This window comes from Rosa rugosa, chromosome 3, assembly GCF_958449725.1.
Source record: "Rosa rugosa chromosome 3, drRosRugo1.1, whole genome shotgun sequence".
NCBI classification, from domain to species: domain Eukaryota; kingdom Viridiplantae; phylum Streptophyta; class Magnoliopsida; order Rosales; family Rosaceae; genus Rosa; species Rosa rugosa.
The window spans coordinates 17,381,032-17,401,289 of NC_084822.1; the positions used below are offsets into that span (position 1 = coordinate 17,381,032).

A 20,258-nucleotide genomic window follows, 5' to 3' on the forward strand; every position below is an offset into this window, starting at 1 on the left:
GCCTTACTAATACGGAAACCAACTGCTAACAGAAATGAGCTCATGCGGTGAAACCAAGCACGAGAAGCTTGTTTGAGACCATAGAGCGCTTTATGGAGCTTGCAAACATAAGAGGGACTAGAGGGGTCACCGAACCCAGGTGGCTGTGACATGTACACATCTTCTTGGAGATACCCATGGAGGAAAGCGTTCTTGACATCAAGCTGACGAAGAGGCCAACTCCGAGAGACAGCAAGACACAGAACCGTGCGTATAGTAGCTGGCTTGATGACAGGGCTGAAGGTTTCACTGTAGTCGATTCCTTGCTGCTGATGGAATCCCTTGGCAACAAGGCGTGCCTTGTACCGTTCCACTGAGCCATCGAATTTACTCTTGATGCGAAATACCCATTTGCAGCCGACAACATGTTGGGAAGGGGAGTGGGGAACCAGAGTCTACATATTGTTCTTGAGCAAGGCATTAATTTCATCGGTCATGGCAGCACACCATACCTCATGTTTAGAAGCCTGAGTATAGCATATAGGTTCAGCTGATTCAATAACAGAGAGAAGAGCTCGAGGAATGGGATACCTAACCAGGCCATCAGTTCAAATTTTAGGCTGTGTGATACTATCCCGGAGTCGAGTTGTCATGGGGTGAGTGGAGCAGGGGACCGGTGGAGCTGCAGCAGGTTGGGAAGCAGCCGTAGGAGGGGCGGCCGGTGCTGGAGTAGACGACGCCGGGAAGGTGTGTGATGGAGCAGCAGCTGATGTGATCGCAGCATAGGACGGGGATGAACTGGGTGCAACAGGTTGGGGTCGACGACGGTAGGTGATGACCGGGGTGGCGTTGGAAGCAGGCGCCAGAGGCGGAGCCGAAGTCTCAGGGAGCGACAGATTGAGAACCGAAGTCTAAGGGAGCGCTGGAGGTCGCGCCAAGGAGAAATATGGGAGTGAATTTGGAGCAGATGTGATTGGTGGAGATGCAGTGGCCGGTGTGGGAGGTTGGGACGTCGTCGGTGGAGGAAGAGGACGACGCCGACTGTACTGGAGAACTGGGGCCGGCAGCGACTGAGGAGCAGGGGAGTCCAGTGGGGACTGAGGAGCACAGGATGTCGGCAGCGACGGAGGAGATTCGTGATCGGATATGTTGGCTGGGACCGATGTCGAGCTGGAGAGGGGTGAGGATGGAACTCCGGCAGCATGAGATAGCGGGAGATCGGCAAGGCCGGTGTCGGGCACATGATTGGTGGATTGCGGGTCTGATGCAAGAGACACCAAGGGCACGTTGTGTTTAGGGTAGTTGGGCTATACTTGGGCTGGGAAACCTTTGTGGGCATTGAGAAGAGGATGCCCAGGTAGGAGAAGAGAACAACCCAGGCACGTTGTGTTGTTGCGACATTGCTGTTGGAAAAGGAGAGGATTGCTGCTGGAAAAATTGGGATGATAATTGGTTGAATACTTGCAAGACCAAGGAGGGGAAACTGGGATAGTGAGAAGAGACCGACACAAGATAAAGGAGGACAATATTGAAGAACAAGACGTGAGAAGAAGAGGAGACACAGGTAAGGATTCTAGACCTAGGCTGATACCATGTTGAATATGATTTTCCTTGTCATTCTCATTACAAGTGTACAGTTATATAGCAGCCTAATTGCTGCTGTTACACAAAGAGAGTAAATGGTAATTACATCAAATCAGAAATTGATATGCTTTTTTAAAATGAAACAAATATACAACTAAGCAAAACTGATGCTAGATTGTAGCCACTGCATTATTCTCTCTAACACGTACTCACGATATCTCTAAGTTGGATGAAAACAGCGGTTCTGGCAAATAAACAAATTTTGATTATTTCCTCAACAGTGACCATAAAGGAAATCTATTATCTTCCAAAACCAAATTGTATACAGTCCGATTTGCACAATCCCATTCATCATTTTTTATCTACATGAGTCATCTTCTTATATTTCAGAACATGATCCATTGTGATTGACCCATCATATCATCTGAAGAAACCCGTCTAGCGATACCATTTAAATACATATGTAGAATGCAGGGGCCGATCAACATGTTGACCTGGTCATCCACGAATATGCTACTGAAGGAACCAATCCATGAGTTTACATCGGTAGAATGCTAAAGAATGTAGTTAGCGAGTAAACGGATAAGGGTGCGGAAAGAAACACATTGTACGTCCACCCATGTGGAATTAGAAGACGGGCTATTCAGTTCAAGGCTGGTTATGAACGCTGCATAACCCATACTTGGTTTAAGTTGTCAACTCTCCGCAGTGACCGCACCCCGCTCGTCTCTCCCTTTTTGAGCAACCCAAACGCACAAGGGTTCCTACTTCATTTATCTCGCGAGGGAACTGTGCATGAATCAGAAATGCACCTTTCTGAAAACAAGTCATACGGTATAAAAAAATAAATAAATAAATAAATTAGTTGACATGATCTAGACGGTCAGATCAATCTTTTTCGCCACATTGGGACTATGGGAGTCGAACCCACTTCTAACTTCTTCCACGATCCCTTAAAAAAAAAAAAAAACGGGTGTCAGTTAGAAAGGTTCTCAGTTTCTCACAATGTTCGTTCAATCAAGCAGCATATATTCTTTGAAATTATTCCATCGAACGTTTTTCCCCTGGATCTAGGAATAGCTCATGAGTTCAGTAAACCAGTTGCATGGCGATACCGGGGGAAAACAAGGGACCCTTTCATTGAGAGTTGGCCTAGAACTCTTGCAGGTGAGCAATTCTATGAATTACTCCTAAAGGTTCACATCAAAATAGTGCTGGGATCCAATACCAAGACGACTTCATTCATTTGAGGCGCTGCAAAGTAGAGTAAGGAGTAAGCCCAAGGTATGTGGAGAATTTTCATCCAGTCCAGATCTAGGCAGAATGGGAATATACACTTCTGGATGACCGAAAAACCGAAAGCCGTCCAATGAAGCAAGATATCAATATGGTCCGATGCATTTGATGTATTTGTATTCTTTCATAACAAGTAATTCATGGATTTGTACTCAACAGTTGATTTATAAAGCAGATTGTTATCAAGTTGTTGCCTAGGACAATTATTATAATATTGCTATGCATTTTACCCAACAGAAAGAATTGAAATTATTGGCCGATTGAATTGGATTGTGATTGGGTGCTGTCGTAGCATCTCAAATGCAGTAGGAGCTCATGCAGTAGAGCGATTTAATAATATTAAATGAGATACCCATCCGTCTCTAGAACTAAGTAGAGGCGATTTGTTTTGTCAGTAGGTTCTATTGTCCACGTGTCATAGAAACAGCAATAGAGACGGATTTTTATTTCCAGCTGTCTCTAATAAGAATTCATCACTCCTTCTATTAAGGACGAATTTAATTGTATTTTAGTCATTAATAAATTTTTAGAGATGTTTTGTGGCTATCTCTAATGCCTGACTTGTACGTCATTTTAACTTGCATTTAGGATGATTACAAGGAGAAGTCAGGAGATAATGTAATATATATGGGTCTAGCTCCATAGATGTGTAATTTGACCCTAATTATAACTAGCTAGCTAGTTAAGTGGCTACCTAGCTAGCTGGCCAAGCATTGCAAGGCTCACACGATTAAAACTTGGTGGATCGGAGCACCGCAACCACAAGTAATTAACATAAATATCTTAGAAGATATGAATGGAATACTAGCTGACTAATGACATTCATCTCGAACAACCAAGAAATGAATATGTATAGAATAATAAACCCTACAAGAAAATGACACATAATTACTTTCATCAAGCAACCCAACCCTCATTTTTTACCAACCACGCCTTCTTTCGTGACTAATTTTTCAATGAACATGCACACAAAGAAATATGATTTGTCCTATTGCAATCTCATTAACTTAGTTTATCGTGTCACTATAATGAGTAAAACAACAAACCAAAACCTAGTCCCTGTTAGCTGAACATAACCTCAAAAGCTTGCTTCGTTCTTTCTTCTTCTTTTACGGTGCGTTTGGATGAGAAAATTATAAAATCCGTAGGAATTTATAAATGATGGAATCTTTAATTCCATCAATCTAAAATTCCATTAATTGCATTTTCTATTGTTTGGTTGCATCTATTTAGGATTTGAAATGTGTAATAAATTAAGAAAGTTTTAAAAAAATAAAAGATAAAATAGAAAAAAGTCTTGTTTTGGAAATAAAATTTGAATACTGCAAAGGAATTCGTAAATGACACCTATTTTGGTGGAAATTGAAGTGAGAAATTTAAATAACGAATTCCTTCGTTTTTTTCCACAGAGAAATTTAAAATTTCCAATCTGATAATGCCAAACGAGGGAATTGGCTTTTAGGAATTATGAAATCCTCACTTTCAATTAAATTCCATCATTTTTTCCCTCATCCAAACACACTCTTAATGTTTTTTGTCCCAAAAAAAAAATAAAAAAATAAAAACTAGCTTCATTTATATGTGATCTCTAAAACTGCCCAAATGCATAAAAAAAATAAGGGTTCAACCTTTCAATAGGCTTCGAAGCATCATAAACTCTATGCATTAAGTTTTTAGCGCAAGTGACAAGAAACCCTCTAAAATAAGAGCGTCTCTTTTGAATCACTAATTAAATTTGTAATCCAGCATTGTCCATTTAAATTTTGTTACCTTTAGGTATAAATGCTAATTGTTTCTTTTCACATTTTGTCAATCGTTGTAATTTATTTTGTTGTAATACTTAAGATCTAGATTATTCTATACCATATATGGTAGATTGATAATCAATACACCAATTATCATTTCAACATGGTATGAGAGCGGGTCTCTCTCCAATGACATCTGAAATTCAAACTTTAGAGGCTAACAACACCTAGAGCCTTACTCCTCTCCCTCCCGGCAAGGAACCCATTGGCTACAAATGGGTGTACAAGATCAAGTATAATTCAGATGGCACCATTGAACGTTACAAGGCCCACCTCATTGTCAAGGCTAGGGCTACACCCAAGTTGAAGAGGTAGATAATTGTGAGACTTTTTCACCCACTGCCAACTCACCATATTTAGGTGTCTCCTCACTATTGTTGCCTCCTAAACTTGGAGTCTTCATCAAATGGACGTACAAAATGTTTTCTTTCATGGTGACCTTTATGAAGAGGTTTATATGCTTCTTCTACCTGGATTGTAATCATAATCAATACACCAATTATCATTTTTACAAAAGTATTAAAAATCAAAACTCAAGACTGTAACTAGGGCTGGGCACGGGCCGAACCCGTATGACATTTTGCTGATCCCGGGACTGAGCCTGAAATCTTCGGGCCGGTTTATAGGGCTTTCGGGCCCAACTAGTCCTTTAAAAAAAAAATAATAATAACAAAATAAAAAATAAACAACAACAACTGATGTGCAGATACAGCAGATCTTCATCTTGCTTTCGTCCTCTGGTCATGGAGATCTTTGGCGTTGAAACAGAGAGAAAGAAAGGTGTTTGGCTTTGAAACAGAGAGAAAGAAAGATCTTTGGCTTTGAAAAACCAAAGGGAGAAGAGATTTGGATTGCTGGGAAAAGAGAAGAAAGGTCGCGGCTCGGAGACTTGAACTTGCGGCAGCTATCTTACTCGGAGATTTGCACTTTGCAGCAGCGGCGGGCGGAGGAGGACGAAGAGAATTGAAGGCTGGGTTCCTATGACTGAAACACTAGTGTTGAAACACTGTATGTTCGCTGTATTTCCTATGACTGAAACGCTAGTGTCAGCTACTTCTGTTCATTGTGACAACGTACTTGTTCTGTTTTTGCTTCAGTTAGAGAAGGGAAAAGAAAAGAACTTAAAAAGGCGCTAGCTACTTTAGCCTTACCCAGTTCTATGAAGTTTTAGGATCTCCAATGCATGTGTCCTTACTTTGGTGATATATGAAGTACATGAGTTCACCCAACCATAACTTTTATTTGGATTTCATTGTGGGTTTAACTTTGAACAATAGTGGCGTACTTTTTTTTTTATAGCTTACTTTTATAGCTTACCAAACAAGCATCTAGCTTTGACATAATAAGTTTAGTCCATTACCAGATTCATTCAGGTTCAACCAGCCCATGTTTAAATAACAAAAGCCACTAATTCTTTGACACTACATCATGGCACGCAATCCCTGGATAATAACTAGACTAGATTACCCAGATTGGTGTAGCAATAACGCATACCAGTTGCCTACTTAGAAGTCTTAAGTAATGTACTTACTAATTAAACCAAAGCTTTAAATGCATTGGAACAATTGGAACAATATTCCAAAACGACACTAAAGCTTTTAGTACTATTAAATCAAGATCATGCTTTCAGCTGTATACTACGGGGGATGTATTGTAGTTGGATTTTAGTGGATTTTTTTTAAGTGATAGATTTCAATAGATTTTATGAATTTATTGATTTGTAAAGACTTTTCAATAGATTTGTAAAATTTTTCAGGATTTTATATAAATAGATTCGTATAGACTTTTTCTGATTTGTATAAATTTTTTGCTAGAATTTATGGATTTTGATGGAGTGTTTTTGTTGGCCCAAGACCAAAAGAGTGAGAAAAAAAAAACAAAAACAAAAAGAAACAGAAAAGGAAATCGAGACGAGATGGAGAGTGAAAGCAGAGAGTGGGTATGGTTTATCAAATTTTCTGATGGTTTATCAAAAGCTTCATTTTTCTTCATCTTCTTTTGAGTAGACCATCATGTATTCCCTATATTTTAATTCTGCTAGTCAATATGAACAAATTCAAAGAACCAAGAATGGTTTATATTATGCCTGCATTATGTTGAAAAATACCAAAACATAAAAGAAAAAAAAATTGTACTAATACCATTGTAAAACAGTCGTATACACTAGAAAAAAAAAAACAAAAAACAAAAAAAAAACAAAACTTGGAAATCCTGCATCTTCAAACAATCATGATTGTTCTGCTGCATTGTTGCCTTCAACAACGGGTGGAGGATTGGGTTCAGGATCAGGTGCAGGTCTTGCATCTCTCCACATATGATTAGCTATCTCCATTCTCCAATCATTAGCTTCCTCTCTTTGTTGGTCTTGGGTTTGGAATTCATCTTCCGGATCTTCTTCATGTTCAGAATCTTCTTCATCCTCCGGTTCAACAGGAAATAAATCAGAACGACATTCCTTATGAAGAAAGTTGTGAAGTCCTGCACAAGCCAACACTAACTCCGCTTGTGTCTTAAATGGGAATGGAGGTGCAGTCTTGAATATTGTGAAACGGGATTTAAGTACTCCAAATATTCTCTCAACTACGTTTCTCAAGGAAGCATGACGAATATTGAATAACTCACGCGCATTTTCAGGGTGGCGACCCTGACCACTGAACTCTTTGATATGATAGCGGACGCCTCTAATAGGTGCTAAGAAACCACGTCTATTTGCAAATCCAGCATCCACCAATAAAAATTTACCTAGTTAGACATGAGGTTAGAATTAGGAGACTACGTCGAATTAAAAGAAAACTTATGAGCTAATAAAATTTAGGAATAGGGTATAGTACCTGGAGGTAACTTAAGCCCATTTCTCCTTGTCAATGCATCTTTACCTTAAAGCATAAGGAAATCATCGAACAATTTATGAAGGCCAAAAGGGACTATTGCATCTTTGAATGCATACATAATAAACACTGCAGATTCATTGATTATGTACCTGTAAGTTCTTTTCATGGCTTTATTATATAGAGCAAAGAAAATAAGCAAACAAAGTTAAGAGTACCCAAGGTACGTTTTGGGTGATATATATATATATATATATATATATATATATATATATATGTGCTATATGTACTGTCTGCGGCATTATAACAAATTAAGCATGTAGTTTTGTAGCCTAGTGCGTAAGTATGTATATATGCTATATGTACTGCAGTAATCAAAAAAATAAAGACAAGGTCTTCATTGAATCAACAAAAACACAAGTCCAAGCAGTCGTCTTTGGTAATTTTTTTTTCTTCAACTGTATTTCATTATAGTTATCTTTGATTGTTTGTTTCTTTTCTCTTTATCTTCTCTTTACCCTATTTGCTTTTAGGAGAAGTTTAGGTTTCGCAACAAAAGTCAACAAGAACATCCACATAATTTCAAACCGTCTACAGATTATTTCACATTAGTAAGAATTGATCCTTTCACAACAAGAATTGATTAAGTTCACACCAACGAGAATTGATTATTTTCACACCAACAAGAATTCTACTGAAGTCAACCTAGGGCATATGGCACAATTCATAGATGATCAAAATATGGATACATACAATAGCAATATGTTCAAGAGCAAAGAAAAGGATTGAAACGAGAGAAAGGAGATCCAAGTTTCAATCCAAAATGAGAGAGAAGAGAAACCCTAGAAAAGAGAGAAGAAAGTTTCACGTACCTACGTCAAGCTGCTGTGAAAAAAGAATATTGTGAAAATCTTTGGTGGAGACGTTGGATTTGTTTAGAGCTTTGGTATTTATACCTGAGGCTTTACAATCCACAAGAGTTCACTATTTTATATTCTATAGAATTCGTAGATTTTTTGAATACCTTCAGATTTTTATGGAATTAAAATCTCTGTTTCCAAATCCACATTGAATACCCTAATACTTACAACAACTCTTTAAAAGTCTTATTAAATCATAATTGAATACTCCTAGATTTTTCAAATCCAAAAAAGTCTTTAAAACACCTTAGAAATCTAAATACAATACACCCCCCTACAACTTTCTGTACTAGACTCTTGAATGAAATCGAGACTACAGAATGGCATGGATGGCAAGAAAGGATACAGGACATATCGACACCGATTTAAAACCAGACCAGATCGATTGGTACCGCCAATAAGAACCACTCCTAGCTCAAGACAGTGTTACCCAACTTTCATAAACTTAACTAATAGCTACTCATCTATAATAAGTAAAAATCAGTGTGGAATCAATATCTTGTTTCTCAATTGACCCATCAAAAAAGTAACAAGAAAATATTAGCTATATATGTAACAAGAAAATCTCCAAGGACAAGAAATATCCAATCAAGCACTTCTGGAAAGAAAAGACGGTTGCAATTTGACAAAAGGCGTACTTCCTCCATGTCTTAAGAAATATATTGTAGAATATTTTGTAAATATTTACTTTCCTTGTACGTATAGATTACGTCTCTCTGTATAATTGTAGGAGATCGTTTCCTATTAGGATTACTCTTGTATCACTTTATTATAAACCCTATTCTTTGGAGGTAAATAATATTGAAGCATTCCAAACACATTGAATTCTTATTTTCTACTTGGTATCAGAGCAGGCTCAATTCCTGCACTGTATTCCTCTGAAACCAGAAACCTGCATCTCGAAGAATTTTACGAACCACCTGATCAAATTGATTTTTCCACCATCACAAATCTATTTGAAATTGACCCAACATCACGTGGGGACAACCTTGGAAGCCGCAACATCAACTTGGAAGCTGCAGCATCAGCAACATCACATGGGGACAGATTTATACCACCACATCCTGCATAATTGTCTAGGCCTAGCTGACAAGCCGCTGCATAATTGTTTACGCCTAGCTGCACTAGCCGACAAGCTAAGCCGCTGCATAATTGTTCAAGCTTGCTATAGCCAACAAGCCTTGCTGCGCTGCTACAGTCCCTACAGTCCTTTTTTTTTTATTTCGTACAGGCCCCTATTTCTGCTAAATGGAGGACGACGCTGCCACCCTTGCACTCCACAACATGCCTCCAATTATTAACCATTATCATACCACTGCTCAAGATAACTCAGCGTTTCCAACTGGTGTTGCCTTGAATGAATCCAACTACTCCATATGGGCAACTCTTATGAACATGAGGATTGGAGCACGAGGAAAGGTTGGCTATCTCACTGGAGCTAGAGCTGCACCAAAAGTAGATTCCGCTGAATTTGAAGTTTGAACCACAGAGAACGAAAAAGTGAAGAGTTGGTTAGTTAATTCCATGGAGCCATCACTCATGAATCGGTATATCCGACTCCCAACCGCCAAAGATGTATGGGAAGCTATTGAGAAGACCTTTTATGATGATTCTGATGAAACTACAACCTCATTTGTTTTCGGTTTTCAGTGATTCAGATTTTCGTTGTGATGTATGTGAATTGGCTAAGAGTCAAAGAATTTTGTATTCACCTAGTCTTAATAAAAGTCCCATTCCATTTATGAAGATTCATTCTGATGGCTAGGGTCCTGCCAAGATCCCTTCTCTTTTTGGAGCTCGGTATTATGTGACTTTTATTGATGATTGCACTCGTATGACTTGGGTATCTCTATTAAAAAACAAGAGTGATGTGTGTTCCATGTTCCAAGATTTTCATAAAATGGTGTCCACACAATACCAACAGTCTATTCGTGTTTTCCAATCTAACAATGGTGGTGAATATGTTAATGGCCCTATGCAGGAGTTTATGCAATCTCATGGAATTCGACATCAGACTTCCAACTCATATACTCCTCAACATAATGGATTGGCAGAAAGGAAGAATCGACAGTTACTTGAAGTTGTCCATGCTTCTTTGTTTGGCATGCATGTACCACATAAATATTGGGGGGAAGCTATGAAGTCTGCCGCCTACCTCATTAATCGTACTCGATCTCGGGTCATTGAATTTCAAAATCCTCAGCAGAAACTTCTGTCACTTCCGTCGCTACCAGACCTTGAATCTCGCGTGTTTGGATGCATAGCTTATGTTCATATTCCCAAGCCTCAACGCAGCAAGCTTGATCCCTGTGCCCGTAAGTGTATATTTGTTGGTTATGGGGAATTCCAAAAGGGTTATCGCTGTTATGATCCTCTTACTGGCACTATGTATGTTTCTCTTGATGTTGCATTTCGCGAATCTGAGCCTTATTATTCAGGGGGAGTTTCAGAGTCTTCCCTTCAGGGGGAGAGAGATTGTGAAGGAAATCCTCGAGATTTATTTGCATGTGAAGAATTCGAAGAATTAGAAGGTTTGGAGTCAAAATTTGGAGTTGGGGACTCTCCAATATCAGTTGATAAAGGAAAAAAAGAAAGAGGAAAAGAAGGTGGACTGATGGGAGATAAAGAAGGTGGGAGTGGACCCGTGGGGATCGCAGGTAAGGACAGTGGGTTGATGGGAGAAGGCCAAATCGGTGGACAAATTGGTGAACACGTGGGGCCCTCATATGGACATGACTGTGGACAAATTGGTGAACCCGTGGGGCCCTCGGATGGACATGACACCACTAGCCACAGCTTGGCTCCAATAGGCCATGTGGCTTCAGCCGACAACGTGACAAGGTGAATAGTGCTGCAAGTCAAATTGATGGTTTGTTAAAGAAGATAGATGGAGCACGCCAAAGTCAAATTGAAATTGGCCTTGACTTGTCAAACCAAGACCCTACGCGCCAGGAGACACACACCTTGAGGATGACAACGATGAATTAATGCATCCTGGAATATATGGAACATCACAAACCAACGAATTACTCATTGACCAGCCCGGCGGTGATGCACCCAATGAACATATTATAATTAAGAGCTCTCATCTATCAGAGTTCTTCCCCCTCTCTACATCGTCAACTGAAGAATCCGCTGCGAGTATTCCTTCTCAGGTAATTTAATTAAAAAAAATTCATCTGGGATAGGTAATATTGAACCTAGGAAATCACAGATGGCTACCAAGGGTATTCCTAAGAAACAATATGAACCAGACATCAAAACCAAAGTTAAGTATCCTATAGCTAATTACATGTCTAACCATAGGTTGTCTGGGTCACATGCACTTGTTGTTGATCAATTATCCACTGTATCTATTCCTAGTAGTGTACAGGATGCTTTGGCAAATCCTAAGTGAACTCAAGCAATGAATGAAGAACTAGAGGCTTTGCAGAAAAACTCGACTTGGGATATTGTGACTATTCCTGCTGGAAAGAAGACTGTTGGATGTCGATGGGTGTTTACAGTAAAACTTAAAGCTGATGGGAGCATTGACAGGTACAAAGCCAGATTAGTTGCCAAAGGTTACACTCAGCGCTATGGAATTGATTATGAAGAGACGTTTGCCCCTGTAGCAAAGATCAATACTGTTCGAATCTTGATTTCACTCGCAGCAACTAAAGATTGGCCTCTACGTCAGTTTGATGTGAAGAATGCTTTCCTCAATGGTAACTTGGAGGAAGAAGTGTATATGGACATGCCGCCAGGAGTCAAAAATTTGCCTTATGATACTAGAAAGGTTTGTAAGTTGAAAAAGTCTCTTTATGGTTTGAAACAGTCTTCGAGAGCTTGGTTTGGGAGGTTCTCCAAGTCCATGAGGACGTTTGGATATAGACAAAGCAATTCGGATCACACTTTGTTCATCAAGCTTAGTCAGGGTAAGATTACCGCTCTGATAGTATATGTTGATGATATGATTGTCACAGGGGATGACTTAAAAGAGATGGAGGCTTTACAGAAGTATCTTTCTAAGGAGTTCGAGATGAAGGATCTTGGGCGATTAAAGTACTTTCTTGGAATTGAAGTTGCAAGGTCTAAGAAAGGGATTTCGTTGTCCCAACGTAAGAACGTAAGTATGTACTGGACTTGTTAGTTGAGACCGGGATGCTTGACTGCAATCCTATTGAGACACCTATCGAGAGGAACCACAACCTTGCCATCTATCCGGATCAAGTTCCAATCGATAAAGGAAGGTACCAACGTCTAGTAGGGGGGCTTATTTATCTTTCTCATACTAGACCTGATATTGCTTATGCTGTGAGTGTGGTTAGTCAGTTTATGCATTGTTCCAGTGAAGAGCATATGGATGCAGTGTATCGTATTTTGAGATACCTTAAGATGGCACCTAGAAGAGGTTTGTTGTTTGAAAAAAAGGGTGAGTTGGAAGTTGTGGGGTACACAGATGCAGACTGGGCTGGTGATAAAACAGACAGATGGTCCACATCTGGGTATTTTTCATTTGTTGGAGGAAACCTGGTGACTTGGCGCAGTAAGAAACAGAAGGTTGTTGCTAGGTCAAGTGCTGAAGCTGAGTTTCGAGGTATGGCACATGGAGTGTGTGAGATGTTGTGGATTCGTAATGTGTTGAAAGATTTGGGTTTTAAACTCAAGAAATAATATTGAAGCATTCCAAACACATTGAATTCTTATTTTCTACTTATATCACAGCTCTTTAATTCCAATACGATAACTAACCCACTCATTAAACTAATTAGCACTATATTCATTTTTTTTTTCTTGAGGGTAACGGAACGAATCGATTGATATAAAATCATACGACCACACTCGGTCAAGCTTGAGGGAGCCAAGATCCCCTATATTACATAATACCTGCTCAACTAATAGCGACTAAACCTGAAGGCAACCAACACTAAACTGCATGAACATGCTTATTGCACCTAAACCGAAAGGAAAGGAAAACAAAACTAAAGTTCAAAAACAAGTAAAAACAACTTTTGACCTACAAACCCTAAGCTGAAGCCCTGCCATGACCATTCTTGTAGCCTAAGACCATCTTGGTGTACGACGTGAGCAAGCAAAGCAGTACCGCTCTCGCCCAAGGTTTGTAGGCCTACTACTCCTAGCCAGAGCGGGAAAGAGACTCCATCACCGAGGCCACCACCAACTGCATGTTGACCCCCAGATCCGCCCTCAGAAACAACAGACATACCAGATTCAGAGTCGGCATAGACAGAGGCTGTCAGAGGCGGCTTAGTCGCGTTTCTCTTCCCACGGGGGCTGCCTCGTTTCTTGTACACCTTTAGAGCCGAGGTAATGGACACTTCAAACAATCCCTCAGAAGAAACATCGAAGCCGAGGTTCTCCGGCTGTAACCCGACCAAAACTAAAGCTAGACTATGCTTGGCTTTTTTGCCATCAGCCAGTAGCTCTTCTTCTCTCTGGCGTCGCACACCAGTAAGTTGGCCCTGGGCAGAGGTCCCTTCAGATATGGGCACTTCCACTTCCTCTGGTAAGGACCGGATCTGCACTGTCCTCCTTTTCAGCAAATTAGGTAATTTAAATGCCGGGAAAAGAGAAGAAGGAACCGTAGTTTGAACATTGGCCCTAAAAACAAGGGCTGGGATGGAAGGCCCCGCTGTCGGAGGCTGACCAGAGCCCTCAAGCGACGCCACTTCTTCCTCCGTCTCTAGGGGACATCTCTCTCCTCCATGATTGATCATTGCACATTGCCTGCACTAACCTAGCAACCTCTCGTACAGAAACTGAAGTGTTAGAATATCTATAGGGGAAACCCTAACCCTACGGTTCAGGCGAACTGAATCGTTAATGGGAAGAACAAGGCGTACATGTGCAGATCCTTGACGTAAAGCAGTTTGATCTACCTGCAGCACTTCACCAATGGTTTCACCAACCAACCGAATCGTTGGTTCAGTCAAGATTCCCGGAGGTAGACCTTGCACCTCCACCCAAATCCACACGAAGTCTAACTTGACAGCAGAGATGTCTGAAAAGCCATCGTAGTCGTTGAGAAGCACCATGGCACGCTGAAAGTCCCATGGTCCACCCTTCTTCACTCTGGCAATATCACGTTCATGAGTGAACGTAAACAAGAAGCGATCAGCACGGGGTTGAACCTCAACAGTCCCCGTAAGACGCCACATAGATCGGATGGCACTACGAAATGAATCCAGAGCCACCGCACGGCTATTGTTCAGCCTCCCAACTGGGTAAAAGTTCCTAGCTAAGAATTCTTTTCCTGGGATTCGAAGGTTGCCTAAATCCACCGGCTCTTCGCCGTCCTTGAGTGACAGCCTAGTCACAAGTCTAGCAATCATGGAAGCAATAGCAGCGACCATGAAATCGAGAGGAGCGCTGCACAATTCAGTCACAAAACCCTAACCCTAGCAAAGCGTAAGGATAGAGAGAGAGTGAGAGAATCGCGGTATGTTATAGCAAGAGAAATATATAAAAAAAAAAATTAAAAAAAAAAAAAAAGGGATTTGGAGGGGTGTGTTTTCTATATTCATATATATTGATCTTAAACTAACTTGACAAAATATTTTATGATAATCAAAGAGAAAATTTAAAAGCCTGAAACAATAAACTAGTTTCAGTACTAATCTATAAAACAACAATTGAAATTGAAAACCTTTTTTTTTTTTTTTTTTTAGAGTAATAGTCAACCATTTTATTAATAATAAACATAAGAAAAATTACAACTTATAGATGTAGAAACTACATCAAAATATAAAATAGCAAGAGAAATACTAGATGCAACAAAGCATCGGAAATAAAACCTAGCAAGGGTACGAAGGGATACAATTAAGCATTTGATGAGGCACCAGACAGAGTCCGGGCTATGTAAAACGGTACGAATAGTATGGTCGACCATACTTCCACGCAAAGATATACGTCGAATAGAGGGTAACCTTCTATCAAGGTAACCGCTGGTAGTGTGACCGACCTTGCCTACCCCACGCAAAAAAATGTGCTGAATAGAGAGCAATCTTCTACCTAAGTAACCAAAGAAGCAATTCCAACATGCAAATAAATTTAGGGCCCAAAAAAGGTCTCCCGGATCCCAAATGCGAACCGTAACAGCTTCAGGCTCATTCACTAGCTACCAAGCCCCAAAAAGAAAGACCCAGCCCAAAGCCCTACTTGACCAAGAGGCCCAGGCCCGCCAGGGTCTACTTTGGGCACCCACAACCTCTCTGGGCACCAACCTTGATCGCGGCTCCTACAACTGCTCCACCGCCCGGCGTCGGAGAAAGCACAACCCGGTCCCACCAACGTGACAGCACCCTCCTCCACCACATGTAGCGCAGGTCCAGTCCACAGCCCAGGCGCTGCTCCACTCCGATCGCCGCTCCAACGCACTGGGCAACTGGATTGAAAACCGGCCCCTCACAAGCCCCACACTCGCCACCAGTCCAGGCCCCACACCGTCGACTTGAGCCATGCCCGAGCTGGCCGAAGACGCCTGACTCAAGACCGTCCTGACCCAAGAAGACAACGTAGCCATTGCTTCTCCCCATTGAACAGAGACACGATCATAATGGATCTGAAGGGAAGAGATTGCCACCGGCCAAAATCGAGCCACCAACTTCTGCCACAGCCCTACCAGATCAGAACCACTTTCCTCCGATTTCAGTCGAGCTTGGATTGGACGAAAAGGACGAACTCTCGGTGCCATCCCAGTCCCGGTATGCACCGCAACCGCTTCCCTCCTCAGAAAAGAACCGGCATGCTGAGAAAAAGAGGTCGTCGCCGGCAAGATTGCGAACCACGACCTATCAGGCGACATGGTATGAGCCGTGCGCCAAGGTATCGGCGCTGAGAACGATGCCAGAATTTTGCTCCATCGTTGATGGAGTAAGGTACAGAGAGGCCAAGAGTGGCGCTCTCCCAACCCTAGCAGAGCGCTAGGTATTTTCATTAGTAAAAAAAAAAAAAAATTGAAATTGAAAACCTAAATTTTGTAGTAGATAAAATTGAGTTAAAGATGGAGAAGTCATACCTTAGTTGAGGGTTGAGAAACCCCAATATCACATTCGATTACGTTGTTGCTGATTTTCTTTGGAACTATGATTTTTCATCAATCAGTGCCATTAACCTGTTTTTGACTAGGGCTCTAAGTTTGCATCTTCATTCTCATCATTCACGTAGAGAAGAAAACTCTAAAGCGGGATAGTATATTTCACCTCTGTTTCTTTATTTTTGATATAAATGTCTCTCTTGGTAATTTAATGTACCCTTAAAATCTAATTTTAGGTGTATGAAAAAAAAAGGATGTGTATCTAGTATTTTGCAATGTGTGAAAAAAATTTCTCATATAAAAACTTGAGCTTAAAGTTAAGGACATTCTAAAATTTGAATTGCTACATCGTAAATCAATATGACTGTATAATACTTTTGGTGGAGTTGGTTAAAATTTGAATTTCTACATCATATATCAAAATTTGGTGGAGTTGTCTATCTCTTTTTCATGTCACCCTAAAAATATGGCTAAATAATATTTCCCCACAAAAGCAATATACAATAGATATGGGACTGCCATATGCCAAATTGAATTGGATAAATAACTACACAATTGAGCACTAAATGCATGTTTTCAATTTTCAAAAAAATGCATGTTTTCAAAGAAAATAATTGTTGCATGGTAAAAAAAGGGGTTTTGTCCATTTACACTAATTCTAGGGATTAGGGATTTTTACACAAATAATTGTTGCATGCCATTCTAGGGATTTTTTTTCCCTCTTACACCACTTAGTTATTTTTTTTTTCCACTTACCCATAATGACTCTTATATGTTATTCCCTAATATCTAATTAAATTTTCTTTATTTATTTATTTTTTGAGACTATTTTTCCCTCACCCCTTTGTTACATAGAGAGAGAAGTCATAGGAGACTTCGCCGGAGGTCGCGACACTCCGGTCACCAATCGCTGGAATCCGAATCCGGTCACCGGTCGCTGGAATACGAATTCGGTTGCCGGACTCGGCCGGAAACATCACCAGAGGTCGCTGGAGGTCCCCAAAGAGATCGTTGGGGATCTCATAGGTCGCCAGAAACTTTTATTGCTCCCCAATAAATAAAAAATTATTTGGGGGTAATAAATATTTATTGGGGGGAAGGGGAACTAATCTTCCTAAATTAGACAAATAAAACTTTGATTAAGGAAAAAGATGAGGAGATTACATCAATTCAAAACTTTTACTTGGGGGGGGGGCAATAAATATTAGGAAATGTATTATTACCCCCCAATAAAAAAAAAATTTCTTTTTTATTTCCTTATGGCCGAAATAGCATCATTATTACATCAACTAACACAAATCCAACAAAAATTGTATCATATTAACAACTGTACAATATTTAAAATTCAAAAATTGCTACCGCATAAACCCTAGAACACAATTAATGGCTTGATTTGCTCGATGACTGAGGCACCGTCAGTTCAGCAAGATGAATAATTGACGACCCCTTTGGCTCGTCATAATCCAAATAAAAAACAGTACAACTCCACACAACCTTCAGATTTCACCTTAATTCCAATTCCCCTATTTTGACTTGGTCTACTCGATAATCTATTGTCAGATTAGCTTCACCGAACCCGTAGAGTTCATATACCATGCATAATTGATTCAAATGGAAGACATGCATATCAAAATATCAGTCACCACAATAACCACCTTGAAAAGAAGAGATCCACCCAGAGAAGACGTTGTGTTTACCTTGCTTGACAAAGAGAGAGGTAATTCGATTGACAACCACTGCGGAAAGGCTAAACTTCTTTTTGTTGCTTTAATCCCGATTCAAGTCCAAGCCTGACTCCACAAGATGATGTAGTACCACTATAGAGAACAATCAAATCAGTAACATATGAAGGCCTTCACCGTCGGTGTTATTCTGGCCACCGAAGCTCTCCGGCAACACCTGCTTCTTCCTCAAGAACAACGGCAACAGGAGTGAGCTAGGCTCTGGCAACATCGTGAAAGCCAATCCGGCATAGATGTGGAGCAGTGGAGGGTTTTGGGCAGGGAATTCGAGTCATATGTGAAGAGTGGGTCATAAAACTCTTCGAGGAAGACCAACGATGGCAGCGGAGGCGATCTGATAGAGAGAAAGAAAGGAGGGAGGGGGAGAGAGAGAGAGAGAGAGTTTCAAATTGGATGAGAGAGGGATGAGAGAGAAAAGAGAGAGAGATCGATGGCATGAGGTAGTTTATTAATTAGGACAAGGGCAAAGTTGTCATTTAGCTGTTAAATTGGGTTAGTAGGAATAAAAATCTGTTGCTAGGGTAAATAGGTTAATTTTAACTCATTTTAGTGCTTTGGGTCAAGGCCCCTAAAAGACATGGGTCATGTCAATATATTAAACTCAAATTAAACCCATCTAATATATTAAAGGACTAAATACTAATTGGTCCTTGTACTTTGCTCCCTAAAATAGTTTAGTCCCTCACCTTTTCAATTAAATAGAATACTCCTTATTCTCTCAATTTCTCACTCAATAGGTCCAAAATATCTATTATACCCTCACTTCCTTTTTTTTGTTTTCTACTTACCTCTTCTTCCTTTAAGAGAGGTCTCGGAGGAGTATGAGCTGATCTGAAAGGGAAGAGAAGGAAAGGTAAGTAGAGGGAAAAAAAATAGAAATGAGGGATATAATAGACATTTTAGACAAATTGGGTGAGAAATTGAGAGAACAAGGAGTATTTTGTTTAACTTAGAAAGTGAGAGATATTTTGTTTAACTTAGAAAGTGAGAGACTGAACTATTTTAGGGAGCAAAGTACAGGAAGTAACTAAGATTTAGTTTTATATTAAACTCAAATTAAACCCAATTAATAAGAACGTGTCAGGGAATTCAAATCCAAACTCAACCCCGTTTATCAAACAAATGAACCGACCCCACCCGCATAACCCATTTAGTAATGAAATCGTGCCAAAATGAATTCTTGTTGTGCACTCCTGGCTAATTGGTGCATGTTAGAATACACAGGATTAATATAGACTCCTGATATTATTTTGGGACATTCTGTTCAAGTTTATTGTCATACGGAGTTCAGGCACTATTCCCTCCCTTGTATTATATGGTTTCATCAATAGTAAAGGCTTAATAGCAACCATATGGGCCCTACCTCAAAAAAGAAATGAATTCTTGTCGAGAAGACGAGATATGACTTTACAAGAATTAGCAATAAGTTTTTGTGTATGATTTATATATACTTGAAGCATAATAAAAGTCACCATTCCAACTACATAAACACTTGACATTTTATATAACAGCCGTTGTTTTCTTACTCTTCGGCCAATAAAAGAGACATTATAAGGGGGTTTCTAAAAGGCGAGAGAAAAAAACCTAGGCGGCGAGAGTCTTCCTTTTGAAGTGTATGCTCGGTCCGACGGCACGCCCTCGCGGCGGCATGGTCGGACAGGCGAGAAGGGTCCTTGTGGCCAAGATTGCATGGTCCAGTCGGGAAGTTGGCTGCAGGGGGCGACTTTCTTGTCCAGGGCGTTTGGAGGTTTTGACGGCGAAGGGCAGCGATGGGTGTCGGGGCCGATGTCGCCTGACCATGGGAGGGAGTGTGGACGTTTTGCGGTGGCGTGGTTGGATCGGAGATCGCCTGTGGGTGGTGACCAGACGGCGGCGTCGCTGCGAATACCTGGTGGCAGATCAGATCGATTGGACTCGATCTTATCAGATTGGATCTATCACTAGGGGGATGTTCTGACTCCGATCTCTGGAAGGGTAGGGTGGCTAGCCGGAAGGTGGTAGGTAACGGTGGCGCTGCTGCCGGTGGATGGTCGACAGGGGAAGCGCCGGCAAGTTGTCAGTTCTGC

General features: G+C 40.6%; 2 protein-coding genes across 2 annotated transcripts; both read right to left on the minus strand.

The window, feature by feature from the left end:
- Positions 1-6,891: 6,891 nt before the first annotated feature.
- LOC133737341 (uncharacterized) lies at positions 6,892-7,661 on the minus strand. Its single transcript, XM_062164919.1, has 2 exons — positions 7,645-7,661; positions 6,892-7,369 (listed from the first exon to the last, which is right to left on the minus strand). Exons 1-2 carry the CDS (start codon positions 7,659-7,661, stop codon positions 6,892-6,894), a joined length of 495 nt encoding a protein of 164 aa, XP_062020903.1.
- Positions 7,662-14,147: 6,486 nt separating this feature from the next.
- On the minus strand, positions 14,148-14,768 carry LOC133737342 (uncharacterized). Its single transcript, XM_062164920.1, has one exon. It carries the CDS (start codon positions 14,766-14,768, stop codon positions 14,148-14,150), a length of 621 nt encoding a protein of 206 aa, XP_062020904.1.
- Between the last annotated feature and the right edge of the window lie 5,490 nt (positions 14,769-20,258).

Bases quoted from the DNA above. Each gene is read 5' to 3' on its own strand.
- LOC133737342 (XM_062164920.1), bottom strand. From the start codon at position 14,768: ATGGTCGCTGCTATTGCTTCCATGATTGCTAGACTTGTGACTAGGCTG.